Source organism: Fusarium venenatum (assembly GCF_020744135.1).
Source record: "Fusarium venenatum strain MPI-CAGE-CH-0201 chromosome Unknown EDB82scaffold_4, whole genome shotgun sequence".
Taxonomy (NCBI): Eukaryota; Fungi; Ascomycota; class Sordariomycetes; order Hypocreales; family Nectriaceae; genus Fusarium; species Fusarium venenatum.
In genome coordinates this window covers 3,750,381-3,762,701 of record NW_027072132.1, presented here as the reverse complement: position 1 = coordinate 3,762,701, position 12,321 = coordinate 3,750,381, and the positions used below count along the sequence as shown (strand labels likewise).

The 12,321-nt window shown below is 46.4% G+C and overlaps 5 protein-coding genes across 5 annotated transcripts; 3 read left to right on the top strand and 2 right to left on the bottom strand.

Moving 5' to 3' along the window:
- Nucleotides 1-30: 30 nt before the first annotated feature.
- Nucleotides 31-2,193, bottom strand: EDB82DRAFT_514597 (major facilitator superfamily domain-containing protein). Its single transcript, XM_025738218.2, has 3 exons — nucleotides 1,719-2,193; nucleotides 1,559-1,670; nucleotides 31-1,506 (listed from the first exon to the last, which is right to left on the bottom strand). Exons 1-3 carry the CDS (start codon nucleotides 1,923-1,925, stop codon nucleotides 281-283), a joined length of 1,545 nt encoding a protein of 514 aa, XP_025593001.1. The 5' UTR covers nucleotides 1,926-2,193; the 3' UTR covers nucleotides 31-280.
- A 220-nt stretch (nucleotides 2,194-2,413) lies between these two features.
- EDB82DRAFT_514593 (uncharacterized protein) lies at nucleotides 2,414-5,129 on the top strand. Its single transcript, XM_025738217.2, has 4 exons — nucleotides 2,414-3,078; nucleotides 3,126-3,244; nucleotides 3,290-3,728; nucleotides 3,777-5,129. Exons 1-4 carry the CDS (start codon nucleotides 2,579-2,581, stop codon nucleotides 4,963-4,965), a joined length of 2,247 nt encoding a protein of 748 aa, XP_025593000.1. The 5' UTR covers nucleotides 2,414-2,578; the 3' UTR covers nucleotides 4,966-5,129.
- Nucleotides 5,130-6,362, top strand: EDB82DRAFT_514592 (Alpha/beta hydrolase fold-1). Its single transcript, XM_025738216.2, has 2 exons — nucleotides 5,130-5,857; nucleotides 5,917-6,362. Exons 1-2 carry the CDS (start codon nucleotides 5,438-5,440, stop codon nucleotides 6,247-6,249), a joined length of 753 nt encoding a protein of 250 aa, XP_025592999.1. The 5' UTR covers nucleotides 5,130-5,437; the 3' UTR covers nucleotides 6,250-6,362.
- Nucleotides 6,363-6,870: 508 nt separating this feature from the next.
- Nucleotides 6,871-8,773, top strand: EDB82DRAFT_514589 (amidohydrolase 3). The gene has a single exon (XM_025738215.2). It carries the CDS (start codon nucleotides 7,045-7,047, stop codon nucleotides 8,683-8,685), a length of 1,641 nt encoding a protein of 546 aa, XP_025592998.2. The 5' UTR covers nucleotides 6,871-7,044; the 3' UTR covers nucleotides 8,686-8,773.
- A 1,135-nt stretch (nucleotides 8,774-9,908) lies between these two features.
- EDB82DRAFT_514588 (Alpha/Beta hydrolase protein) lies at nucleotides 9,909-11,822 on the bottom strand. The gene is made up of 4 exons (XM_025738213.2): nucleotides 11,463-11,822; nucleotides 11,301-11,417; nucleotides 10,650-11,250; nucleotides 9,909-10,601 (listed from the first exon to the last, which is right to left on the bottom strand). Exons 1-4 carry the CDS (start codon nucleotides 11,816-11,818, stop codon nucleotides 9,972-9,974), a joined length of 1,704 nt encoding a protein of 567 aa, XP_025592996.1. The 5' UTR covers nucleotides 11,819-11,822; the 3' UTR covers nucleotides 9,909-9,971.
- Between the last annotated feature and the right edge of the window lie 499 nt (nucleotides 11,823-12,321).

The window sequence follows — 12,321 nt, the reverse complement described above, 5'->3', positions numbered from 1 at the left end:
TCCCCCGGTCTGATGATGAAAGGATTTTACGGAACTGATTTCAGCGACCTGGACGAGATTTGTTGTTATCCTAATTAGGGTACTCCGAATACTAATCAATTAGCCAATTGGAATCTAACTGTTCCGCTGGTGGAAGATGGGTGTTGCCTTGGTGAGTGATACTATTGACACATCTAAGTATCATTTATACTGCATAACATTGCATAGCTTTGCACAAAGCATTAATCCTTCATTACTCGACTCAATAATTATCAACCTAAATCTCTTTTTATCATCATCATCAATACGTATTCTTGGTAGCCAGACCCCAAAAGTAAGCTGCCCAAGCTCCAAGAATAAGCACAACAACAGCTCCAAAATTGATAACCCCCAACTTGCGACTCCATTGACTTTGTCCCTCCTTCTCAGCCTCTTCTCTCTTGGCGTTGATGATGTGCCCATTCTCGACTCTCTTGCTGCGACTCCACTGCAAATGTCCCATAATGTGACTGGCGAAACCCAATGCTAGGATGATCAATGCCACCACCACGGAACCAACAGCCAATGTCGCGTAAAGAATCGTGACATTGTCGTAGCTGTTATTATCACGATCTTGGATGACACCCGCAATCACGCCCACGATGATGGTCATGCTGTTGTTTATCGCAATCTTGATCGCGTAGCCTGATCCAAAGACTTCCTGGTACCACATGCTCGTGCGGATGCTGTCGATGATCACCGTAGGTCCAAACGACGTAGCGACGGCAAAAATACCGAAACTCGCGGCCGTTCCGGGTACGGTCGGTCCCCAAGCTGCAAGACACATGGATAAGAGCATACCGCACCCACAAACAAGCATGAGTGTCAGTCGCTGTCCAAACATGTCGACAAAGATACCGATCAACGGCACAAAGAAGAAGCCCAAGTATTGCGACATGGACGAGTACCAGCCTGCCTTGACGGCCGAGATCTTGAAGCGCTGCTCAGCCAATTCCGTGCTGTTGGATGCAAAGATACTAGCCGTGGAGGTCTGGAACAGCGAAAATAGGCAAACCATCCAAAATGACCAGGGCAGCGATAGCATCTTGCCAATCTCAAACTTCTTGTTGTTCTCCGTCAACTTCTCTCCGGTAGCAGGATCTCTAGTACCCGCGTATCTCTTTTCGCACCAGCGCGTGAACCACCAGAAGAAGAGGGTGGCGACGTTGGTGAACAGGTTCATAAAGACGGCCATCCAATACGCCCAGCTGAAATCGCCGAGATTCTGGGCTATCACGTTTGCCGTGGCCTTTCCTACAAATGAACCGATTTTACCAATGCCGAGTTCGAAGGCCAGCGTTGATGCGAAGCCGGAAGAGGGAGGGAACCACGAGGAAAAGATCTTGTACTGGGCGACCTGGGTTGCGACGTCGCCGAGAGCTTGGATGACGGCACCTCCAATCATGAATTTGTAGCTTCGGACTGTTGTGGCCGCTGCGACGAGGATTGCTCCTAGACTGAAGACGGCGTTTCCCCAAAGCATGGTGCCTGAGACAAGGTTAGTACTGAAAAGTAGTGATGGTAGTTGAGGTATACATACTTGCACCACCGTAGCGATCTGTGAGAACACCACTAACAAGAATGAGAGCAGTCTTGATAAAGTTCTCACTTGTGTCAAGGACCGCGTATTGGGTGTTTGAAATATGAAGCTCCTGGTAGAGGTTAGACAAAGTCCAATTGCTGCATGTATGTCAACTGACCTTTTTCAAGGTACTCTTCAAAGCACCTGTGACACCACTACTCCAATGTCCACCAAAGCCAATCATACTGACGATGACGACAGAGAGTATTTTCATACTCAGGGGTACAGGCTTCTTGCCATGATCCTCACTGCCGTTGTCGTTGTCTGATTGGTCAGATGCCGGAGAGACATTGGTTATGTCCTTTGCTTCCTTTGACGGCTCCATCTTGTGAAGAAAAAGTGATTAAGATGAGGATGAGACGAATGGAAGATTATCAGATGGCGATGATGCTTCTTTATCAGATCAAATCGGGTGGAACCGTTTCCAGAATTTTAACAAGGTTTGTCAAGTTCAAGTCCAGACCCGCTAGGTTGATTGCATCCCCACTTGATGTGAACATGTCAGGGAAGCTAAAATGGGTTACGAGAAGGATACAAGTACTGTTAGGGAGTTGATGTGTAGAAAGTAGATATCTATAGCAATATCTGACCAAATAACTAAATAAAACAAATTTAATATACTTGGAAATATTAGAGTATCTAACGTGGGTTTTGGCATCTTTCAATCATGACAATGAACATTTAACCTACTAGATCAGACAGAAAATGTTAACAAAAAGACTTCCTACCATGATCTGATAAGCAACGGCTCCAATAATTGAACCTATTCAACCAGTCGGCTTCACGCCATGACTTTCTTAAACAAGTTAGTCCCCGAGATTCGGAGCCATGACCATGGTAATACTCTCACTGTGAGACGCTACGGTCCACCTCAAAAAGGGTCAAACTCTGACAATCCCCTTTCTCACTGTGAAAAAAACAAAAACCCGCGATTATCAGCCAAGATTATCTCGCTTTATCTTGATCTTGCTAGTCGAGATGGCGTGTTTTTGCAAGCATCTTGATCAACTGATTGATAACTTTGATCCGTCCTCCACCACACGTTTCGCTTCCAATCTAAACAAGCACCTCGAAGCGATCCGCTCTGTCCTCGCTAAGAATAAATCCCTCTCCAAGGAGGTTCGGTACCAGGTTATTCCGAGCAATCAACGCACAGCCAAGATTCTTTCCCTTCAGTCCATCACTTTTGATAGGGTTAGGAATCTGCCTGAGACTCTTCAGAATGACACCAAAGGGTTTTGGACTTCCAAAGATGATTCCTTGCTACAGGAGCTGAGGAGACGAATTGCATGCGTGACAATATTTTTGAGATCAAAAATCAATGACGATGCTTGGATCGCCGAGGATGTTGCTGCTGTTGTCAAGGGGAGGACACTATCCGAGCTGAGATATGCGGGAAACAAGTATATCAAGATTGCCAGAAAGCTTGGGGGGGTCGGATCAATTCTTTGGCTTCCTTTGGAAGTACCCGCATCAACGTAAGTAGTCTATGGGTGAAGTTAATAAAACATATTGACATGAACAGATACGAGAGGTACTTGAATATGGATGATACTGAAGCATTCGTTCATTTGCAAAATCTCGGGTCCGAGGCTCCCGATTTGACCTATTTCGTGCAGAGTATAATTACAGAGCAACTCAACGGTAAATGGCTTCTAAACTATCCGGGACTGAACTGACAGAAAATAGATTCTTCACTCAATCTATCCTTCCGTAGCCTTCTTTCAGAATACGGGGACTGCTTTCTACCATCTGAACAAGGTCTCCTTCTCCTTCACACACTAGGAGGAACTGACGTGCCGATTGACCTTTTAAAAAGTGTCAAGATACCAATGCGACGCTGGACAGATGAAGGAGAGATACAGAGTATCAGTGCCGTCGACTTTGGGTTTAGCTCGGATCTAGTGACTGTGCTATCTAGCGATAATGTCGTGTCACAACTCGAACAAAGACCTGAAGTAACTCAACAAACCTTGGAGGACGGTGCAGTAACCCTGTCACTTCATCCCCAAGCAAAAGAAACCATTGCCAATCGTTTGTCATCACAAACAGTGGAAGATTGGGAAACGACAGCTCTTCGACTGATATGTTTTGCCTGTCCTCCTTGTTATGAAGGAAAAGTCAATTGGTACATCCATCTATGAACCCACTTCCCAGAACGTAGCTAACAAACCAGGTCACTCCCCACAAAGAAAGCAATCTGGACTCTCCTTGACAAATTGACCTCCCAAAAAAGGATCCCAACATCGCTGAGAACATGCGTCATAGAAGCCCTTCTTTACTTTTGCGAACGCGACCTCTTCAGTATCCGTCTCGCCGCCATTCAACGCGCAAAGACCCTCGTGCGCAAAAACATGCCCTTTTATTATCAAGCATCCGTCACCCTCTTCGACAGCATAATATCCGGCAAGGACGGCGACTTTGAACGCTCGAACGCTATTATCAACGAGTTTATGTCATCCGAGCAGTGCGAGACCAACACGAGATCTGACAACGCTTTGAGAGGAAGACTACACATTTCAAGTATCGAGAATAAAATACATCGGTATGATGCGGAAGTCGCTGCGACGATATACAACTGGAAGGGTATCCATCCACTATCCACGTTTGAGATTGAGGTTACGAGGAGGTTGCAGGGTGTTGCGGCCAAGTTCTTTCATTCTATTGGAGATTTCAAGACGACGAGGGCTTCTTTGGAACAGCATTTGTGGTTGAACTCGACAATGCCAATACGACAAAACACGAAACTACTTATCGTTACAAGATTGGCAGAGATTCACTGCGAGCTTCATGAGTATGAAAAAGCTCTTCAGATTATACAAGTAGAACTTCAAACCATTTCCGTGAAAGAAGGTCGGCCTTTTCGACGTTTAACAATGGCCATGGGAGAAGCCTACATTGGTCTAGGCCAATTCGATGGTGCTACCTCAGTTCTTGAAGAGCTCATCGCTGTCGAACCGCCTCAGTTGGACGATTTAAATGATCAAGTCCTCAAAATGAGACGTATAATCCTCTCAGCGCGTATCCAGCACGAACGTGGCGATTTTGTTAATGCTTTGATGTTCTGGAATCAAGCTGGCCAACAAATGCAGGCTCTTTCTACTTTTAGTTCCAGACATGGATGGATAGCAGCCATCATTCAATTATCTATGGCTCATGCACAAATAGCCATGGGCGATAGCGAGGGAGGGAGAAAATCATGGGACGCCGCTGTTGAAGTCGCCATGAGGGAGCGATTCGAATTTGTGTTCCCGGTCCTTGCAACAGTTTGGTTGCAGAAGATTGTGGGGGAGATTTATCAGGCAAAAGGATGGCCTTTGAGGATCATGATGCCGGGTGGGAAGTCTGATCTTACGTGGCTGTGATATAAGTGTGTACTAAGCAGCCCTTTTTTTTGAACTAATGTAATAGTCTGTTGATTTTGTGAGGCTGACATGCGTCTAAGGAAGATGCTGGGGTCATGATTGGTAGTTTTGTATTGCATGGTCTAGACAATCAGCGCTATTGCTGACAGGATTTGAACAGTACTGTAGGTAGCCATCTGACAGCATTTCGTGCTAAGCATGTAATTATCGCACTTGCCCTTTATGAAAGACTCCAATTCCCAACATGGCCTGGAAAGCACATCTAATACATAGACATTTAGCTGCGCCTATCACGAACAGACCATGTACTGATGCGGCGTGGAAACACAACAAGGCTGACATGAGCACATAACTAACTGCCTGACTTATCTAGTGCTGACCCTAACTTTTTTTACATATAACATCGCGTGTCGAAGATCAAGAGCCCAGCTAAGAAACTAAAATATTCCAACCATCAATCCTATCTATCAAAATGTTCGAGAAACCAGTCATTGCCATCGTGCAAGGTGCTTGGCACCGCGCAATCCACTACGAGGCATTCGCTCAATTACTGACTACCAAAGGCTTCACTGTCCTCCAGCCCGATAACATCTCATCTGGAAACGTTGATGATATCAAGGGCAAAACACATATGGATGACATGGAAGTCATCAGAAAAGCACTCCAACCCTCTCTAGACGAGGGAAAGCAGATTGTTCTGATATGCCATAGCTACGGTGGTATTCCGGGATCTGCTGCTGTTGAAGGATACCAACTCCACGAGCGAGAGGCAAAAGGTTTATCTGGAGGAATCATGCATGTAGTTTACGTCGCGTCTTTTGCACTTCCTGTCAAAGGACTATCTCTTCTAGCTGCTGTTGGAGGAACATTCGGTCCTTTCTTGGACAGAACTGTACGACCACTAAACCAATATTCCAAGACATTCGATACTGACATAACCTTTCCTTCTAGGACGATGCTTTGTATCTGAATGAGGGAGCAAAGGATACCTTTTACAACGATCTCCCTTCTGAAGAAGCAGGCAAGGCTCTATCAGCATGTGCTCTCCAGAGCACGGCAAGTCTTGAGACTCCATCGGATTTTGTCGCGACAGATATCACAGTATCAAGGACGTATGTTGTTTGTGAGGAGGATCATTGCATCCCTAAGCAAGGACAGCTCGCTATGGCGGGGGCTATGGGAGGCGGCGTTGTCATGGAGACTATCAAGTCTGGACATGTACCGTTTCTAAGTGAAGACGCCATGTTGAAGGTGGTTGACATTGTCGAGAAAGTTGCTCAATAAGCTGTGCGCTCTTTCATGTGGAATGAGTAAACGGACAGACACTAGCACTGGATAGCGGGAAACAATGATAATTAATGTATTTTCTCAATGTCCCAAAATGTACTGCATTGCATGTCTTGCATTATTGCCGTACCCAATGAGACTCGACTGTATCTACGCAGCTATGTTATCGATTCAGATAATTGAGTATCTGGAGCAACATGTCGAATGGTTTTTTTTTTTTTTGATGCAAAGGCGAAGGTAGTGTTGCACTTCTTCCGCCACCTCTTTGCGATCTGCAATCGCCCAAGGGATGGTGTACCATTGCAAGTAAACCTCGGAAATATCACGAATACCTTTAGCATCATATCAAAGATTCATCATTAGCATGATCAACTTTGAGCGACATTACCAAGGATTGCGGCTAGATCATTGCGGGGATACTGAAGTAGAAGCTTCAAGCGACCAGTACCCGTCTTATTACCACCTGAGAGATTTGCTTGACAGGTCGGGATGACTCTCGGTATCAATGAGCGGCATCTTACTCTTGGCCGAAGCTAACTTATTCCAGCAGGTCGATCCGCTGCTCAACGATTACGTTTCACTACAGAACTAACACGGACATTTCTAGCACAATGTATGGCCAATTTTCGTCTGTAACTTTCAGAAGATGGACACGCCGAAAGTCCAAATCGATCTATTTCCAGATTCATCTTGATAGCTCTCCACCCTTGACAACTCCTCCAACCTTATTTATATCTATTGATATCCCCTTTTTTGTCACTCGACAGATATCATCAAACATTTTTGATCATCATGGCTTCTTCAAAGATATTCACCAATGGCCGATTCCTCAGCAATACTCATGGCTCTCACCAAGAATGCATGATCACCCAAGACTCCAACATCGCATACATTGGCCCAGAGAATGATCCAGCAGTTCAAAAGGCAAAGTCTAATGGCGCTGAACTTGTGAACCTCAACAACAGAGTTGTCCTCCCTGGTTTCATTGACAGCCACGTCCATTTATTATTTTTTGGTCTATCACAGCAAAAGCTCGACCTTGGAGGATGCAAGTCCCTTGGAGAAATCCGACAGAGACTATCCGCCTTCGCAGCATTCAACCCTGACCTGCCACATATTCTATGCCGAGGATGGCTTCAGTCCGCGACTGGAGGAATTGCGCTGGCGAGTATGATCGATGACATCGACCCAAGGCCCATTTTCATCGATTCGAATGATCTTCACTCGGTCTGGTGTAACACTGCCGCTTTGAAGAAGCTACCCATTGAAGAAATGAAAGCAAAGGTACCAGAATTCATCACATGTGACAAAGACGGAAACCCAACTGGCCTTCTGGCAGAAGCCGCTGTCACAGCCTTTATCTGGCCTTTTCTTATCAAATCCCTTTCCATGGATGATAAGATAGAGGCATTTGAGAGAGCAATTGAGGCTTACTCTGCAGAGGGATACACTGGAGTTATCGATATGGCCATGGATGCGATAGCCTGGGAAGCCTTGCAAGTACTACGAGAAACCAAGGGTATCAATCTTCATATCGCTGCGCACTGGTTTGTTCCCTACGAGGCAGACCAGACTCTTCTCGATGCACAAATTCAAGAAGCTATCGACATGCATAATAAATTCCACCCTTCAAAGTCCCCAGAATTTTGCATCGTGGGCGTCAAAATTATTGGAGACGGTACAGTAGACGGCTGCACAGCCGCGCTATCATACCCCTATGGAGAATCTGTTGATCTCATTGAGCCACTATGGCCAGCTGAGGCTTTGCAGAGAACACTGCATCAGATTACAAAAGCTGGTATGCAGTGCGCCATACACGCCATAGGTGATACAGCCATCAACCAAGCCATCGAGGCAATAGCGAGCACCAACAATCCTACCGCTCGTCACAGAATAGAGCACTTGGAAATGGCTACCCCAGAAGACGCCCTTCGACTTGGTGGTCTCGGCATAACAGCCTCGGTACAGCCTGTGCACAGCGACCCTGCAATCCTCGAAGGGTACTCCAAGCTTGTTAAGCCATCAGCGTGGGAAAACGCATTTCCTTATAAAGAGTGTCTTGACGGCCACGCAAATATGGCAATTGGCACCGATGCACCTACAGCCCGACACTTGTCATTTCCAAACTTGTATAACGCAACTACGAGAAAGTCTGCACTGGAGCCTGAGATGGACAAGGTTACGAATGGTAAGAGTGCGCTCACTTTGGCGCAGGCTATGAAGGCTGCAACATATGGAGCTGCGTATTCAAGGTTTGCGGAGACTTGGACAGGAAGTTTGAAAGAGGGATTGAGAGCAGATTTCATGGTTTTGCCAGGTATCCCGGAAGTTCAAGGGCTCTTGGATATCAAGGTCGACGAGACGTGGTTTGGAGGAAAGAAGGTTTATGACATGATGGATAAAGGAAATCAATTGGGCAATTCCCATTTGTAAATTCGTCTAGACAATCGGTTTCATACCTACAACGCTTCATTCCATTTAAATTAGCACAATTCGAATATCGATCAGCGTCAAATCAGGGTCTGTAGCATCCCCAGCGTCAATATCAGCATGCCATTCCATCTGCGTGCTTCCCTGATTTCTCCTCAAGTAGAAGTATGTCCACGGCTCAACACTAAGGCCACAATCAGTCATCCATACTACTGCAAACGGGGAGTGCTCTTGATGAACTGTACGAAGGATAAAGGCTGGTATCCTGCACTGTGATTTTCCCCCGTGGGAGCGTCATATTTTAGATACGATGAAGTCGGAGATGACCCGCATGATTTCAAAGGAGCAGTTTTGAGTTGGCTATTGTAAGACGCGTAGATACAGAGGCTGTCCGAGACACGAAGACGGCTTGTTTCTGGTTCGTAGGACAGTGGAATGTCTTGGCCAAGGGAACCGTCGAAGAGGGCGTATTTTCCATCGGTGGATTCTCCTCTGAGGACTTTGTTTTCGGCAGGGCCAGTGGAAGAAACGAGGTGGAAGGTTGTCGGATAGAATGGAGAACCAGACGTAACAGCCTCAGTTGCTGTATTCAACATGTGGGTTGCTGTTGAGACCGTAGAAGCCTCTATAGAGGAGAGGAAGCTGGTGTCAAGTATTGTCTAAGTTGCGAGGGTGGTCTCTTTCCAGGCACTCGTCGCTACAGTGGACATCCCAACTGTTGATAAATATGAATCTGTAGACAGTTAATCGACTTCGCGCGTAATTCTCGCAATTCGCTATGTTCTTACCTGCAGTACGTGGTCGACATGCACTTCCGACAGCCATGCCTAGGCCAGATAGGCCGACACTCCAGAAGAGCAGACTACGATTATGCATCGTTACTAAAGATAGAGACCAGGGGAAAATTCAAAACTGACGAATCTGGACAAGAGAAAAGAGGTTTGATTTGTGTGTAAGACCCCTGAGATCTAGACAACGATGTGGCACTGACTATTGCTTTTTTAAATAATGATGTGGACAAGATAATCGGCGAACCCGCAATATTTGGTAAAAGGATGAGATCGTATGGCAATCTGCAGTGCGATATTTCTCTGCCTTGGACACTTGAGAGCTATCGAAAATGATCTGCATCTAAGTCCTATGCTACATTACGACGCTAAATGGGAATAACTTCGCTTTCGAATTACTTCATTCATATGAAATGCTTACAGCTGACTTTTTGTTCTTTGGAAAACATGATTCGTTTCTTTTAATTATTTAGATAGACTTCCATTAAACTAGACGCCCTCTTAATAGTAGTTGGGTCCATAAGGATGTTCCAGCGGGTTCAAACCCCTCATACTCATCGATGTACCATTACCCTGATAATCACCCTTTTGTGTGGTAAAGTTTTCGATAACTCCCAGGTTCTTGATCCTTCCAAGCAGAGCCTCAACAACACGGTATCCCGCACCAGCGCTGTATCCAGGAAGCTCATGTCCGGCGAGCTGAACTTCGTAGTAGGTCAAGCCACGCTCATATCCCCACTGTCCAACAATGCCCGCCTCGCTGAGCCGTCCACCATTGTGCTCCGGGTGGAAGGGTACGTAGAACTGCTTGTCTTGAGGATACTTCTGGTATCCTTGCTTTCCGTTCCAGGTTACATTCTGCAGAGCAAAAAGTGTTCCGTTGGGAGGAAGAATGTAATCCAAGCGACCTACACCGATGATGGTGTTGTTGGTGTGCTCAATGACGCGCTTGAGGACGCCGTTTTGGGCGGGAGCGAGAGATGTGTCGCTGCGAGTGGAATTGGGGTTGCCGAAACCAAAGACATTGTTACGAGTGCATTGGTACCAGGTAGTGTCTACAGGAGCGTGGAGAGCTTTCTTGACGTCTGTGCGGTTGAAGTAGACTTCAGCACCAGGAGGAGAATAGTCGCCCTATTTCTAGTTAGTGAGATTTTTGCATTAGCAAGGGAAGAGACGTACCGAGTTGACTATTCCGAGATGGCTGTAAGTGGTAGGGCAAGTATCAGTGATGTGATAGATGTTGAAGCAAGGGTTCTGGTCAAGAGCAGCAGCGTAACCCCAGTCAAACATATCACAAGTGTAGTTCTTGGTGTCCAGATAAGGATCAGGCAGGACGGGAAACTTTCCCTCGGGCGGGGGGAAAGTTCCGTACTTCTCAAGATACTTGTCGAATCCACAGTGCTGATGTGTCCAGCGGAGTGCATTCATTGTCGTCTCATTGAGGTAGAACAACTTCTCCCAGTACTCAATGAAGGGGAGGATGACAGCTTGCTGCTGAAGTGTGCCATCGCCAATGATTGGGTCGTTGATGGCAACACCGCCAAGCTTGTAGTAGTCATCATCGGCAGCTGTGATGAAGGCGTCGGCAATGTAAGGGACATAGTAGCCCGCATAGGACTCGCCGGTGATGTAGGTTGTGGCACCTTTAAGATCAAAGGTGTCGATAAAGTTGCGCCAGAAACCAATAAATTGAAGGCCGAGTTCTACTTCGTTGGTGATGTTGGGCTTGCCTTGGCTGTAGCCTACACCGACAGGCTGTTCAATCCAGATGACGTTGGTCCTGATTAAGTCAGTATATCAAGTCAAAGTCTGTTGGGATTCAAAACTTACAGGTTGGTCCAGCTGTATGAGTTGGCTACAGGAGCAAGAGTGCCTTGCTGCCACAAGAAAGGACCATTCTCAGTCAAAAGACCGCTAAGTGAACTACATCCAGGACCGCCGTTCAACCTATATAATTAGTTCTGTTATATGATCAAGATTCAATTGACTAACCAGATCAGAACCTCTTCTCCAGCATCGGGATTGGTACTGGGAAAGAACCAAAAGAATAACTCCCTCTCCTCATCAGGGTCTTGAGAGATGGGCAAAAGTCCAGCATAAGACTCTCCAACATCGAAATCCACTTCAGGAATAGCAGATCCGTTTACTGCAAACTTTTCTGAATTCTTGTTCAAGAACTTGGACTTGGCTCTCTTTTCAAAAGACGGCTTTGGAGGGACAGGTGCGCGCTTCTGGTCGTAATGACGAGGGTGAGGACGGTTGAAGGCTTTGATGGCGCCCTGGTTGAAACCAGCCTCGACAAAAGAGCCGAGCGCCAGAAAACTGCCGGTGATGAGACTGAACCGCATTTTGGACAATCACGGGATAATGTGGTTATGCAATAGGAAAAGGCCAAGGCCCCATGGGGTCTTATATAAGAAAACGCGCACGAGATAGTAGTAACAGCCATTAAAGAGGCAATACTCGCGTCATTTGAGACTGATGTCACAACACGGAACACGGCATTTCACATCTCAACTTTTGGGCCAGGCATCACCGAAAGGAAGAACGGTTCGAACGGCATCTTACATTACCCATGTACCATGACCATGGGTTGGACTGCCCCAAGAGGAACAGCGCATGGGGGACAAGCCTCAAAAGTTCCGGCTCGATCTTTACAACAAGCGTTGGGTCGGGAGAATTGGAGAAATGCCAAGAGACCTTCCTCTTCTAGAGAGCTGATCTCCAATTGTTCTGTCAATGCTTTTGTTTCTTGACCAGTCAATCGGTCAGATTCGTTGTTATCGCTTCGGGATCTTTTGTTCGCTTATTGTGAGAGTCAGACCAGCCAGACCAGACTAAGACTAGCTTA

Excerpts from the sequence above, each read along its gene's own strand:
- EDB82DRAFT_514597 (XM_025738218.2), bottom strand. The coding sequence starts at position 1,925 with ATGGAGCCGTCAAAGGAAGCAAAGGACATAACCAATGTCTCTCCGGCA. Across the intron at positions 1,671-1,718 it reads TGAAGAGTACCTTGAAAAAG|GAGCTTCATATTTCAAACAC; the intron begins GTCAGTTGACAT and ends AACCTCTACCAG. Across the intron at positions 1,507-1,558 it reads AGATCGCTACGGTGGTGCAA|GCACCATGCTTTGGGGAAAC; the intron begins GTATGTATACCT and ends ACCTTGTCTCAG.
- EDB82DRAFT_514593 (XM_025738217.2), top strand. The coding sequence starts at position 2,579 with ATGGCGTGTTTTTGCAAGCATCTTGATCAACTGATTGATAACTTTGAT. Across the intron at positions 3,079-3,125 it reads TTGGAAGTACCCGCATCAAC|ATACGAGAGGTACTTGAATA; the intron begins GTAAGTAGTCTA and ends TGACATGAACAG. Across the intron at positions 3,729-3,776 it reads TATGAAGGAAAAGTCAATTG|GTCACTCCCCACAAAGAAAG; the intron begins GTACATCCATCT and ends CTAACAAACCAG.
- EDB82DRAFT_514592 (XM_025738216.2), top strand. The coding sequence starts at position 5,438 with ATGTTCGAGAAACCAGTCATTGCCATCGTGCAAGGTGCTTGGCACCGC. Across the intron at positions 5,858-5,916 it reads GTCCTTTCTTGGACAGAACT|GACGATGCTTTGTATCTGAA; the intron begins GTACGACCACTA and ends CTTTCCTTCTAG.
- EDB82DRAFT_514589 (XM_025738215.2), top strand. The coding sequence starts at position 7,045 with ATGGCTTCTTCAAAGATATTCACCAATGGCCGATTCCTCAGCAATACT.
- EDB82DRAFT_514588 (XM_025738213.2), bottom strand. The coding sequence starts at position 11,818 with ATGCGGTTCAGTCTCATCACCGGCAGTTTTCTGGCGCTCGGCTCTTTT. Across the intron at positions 11,251-11,300 it reads TCATACAGCTGGACCAACCT|GACCAACGTCATCTGGATTG; the intron begins GTAAGTTTTGAA and ends TGACTTAATCAG. Across the intron at positions 10,602-10,649 it reads ATCTCGGAATAGTCAACTCG|GGCGACTATTCTCCTCCTGG; the intron begins GTACGTCTCTTC and ends AACTAGAAATAG.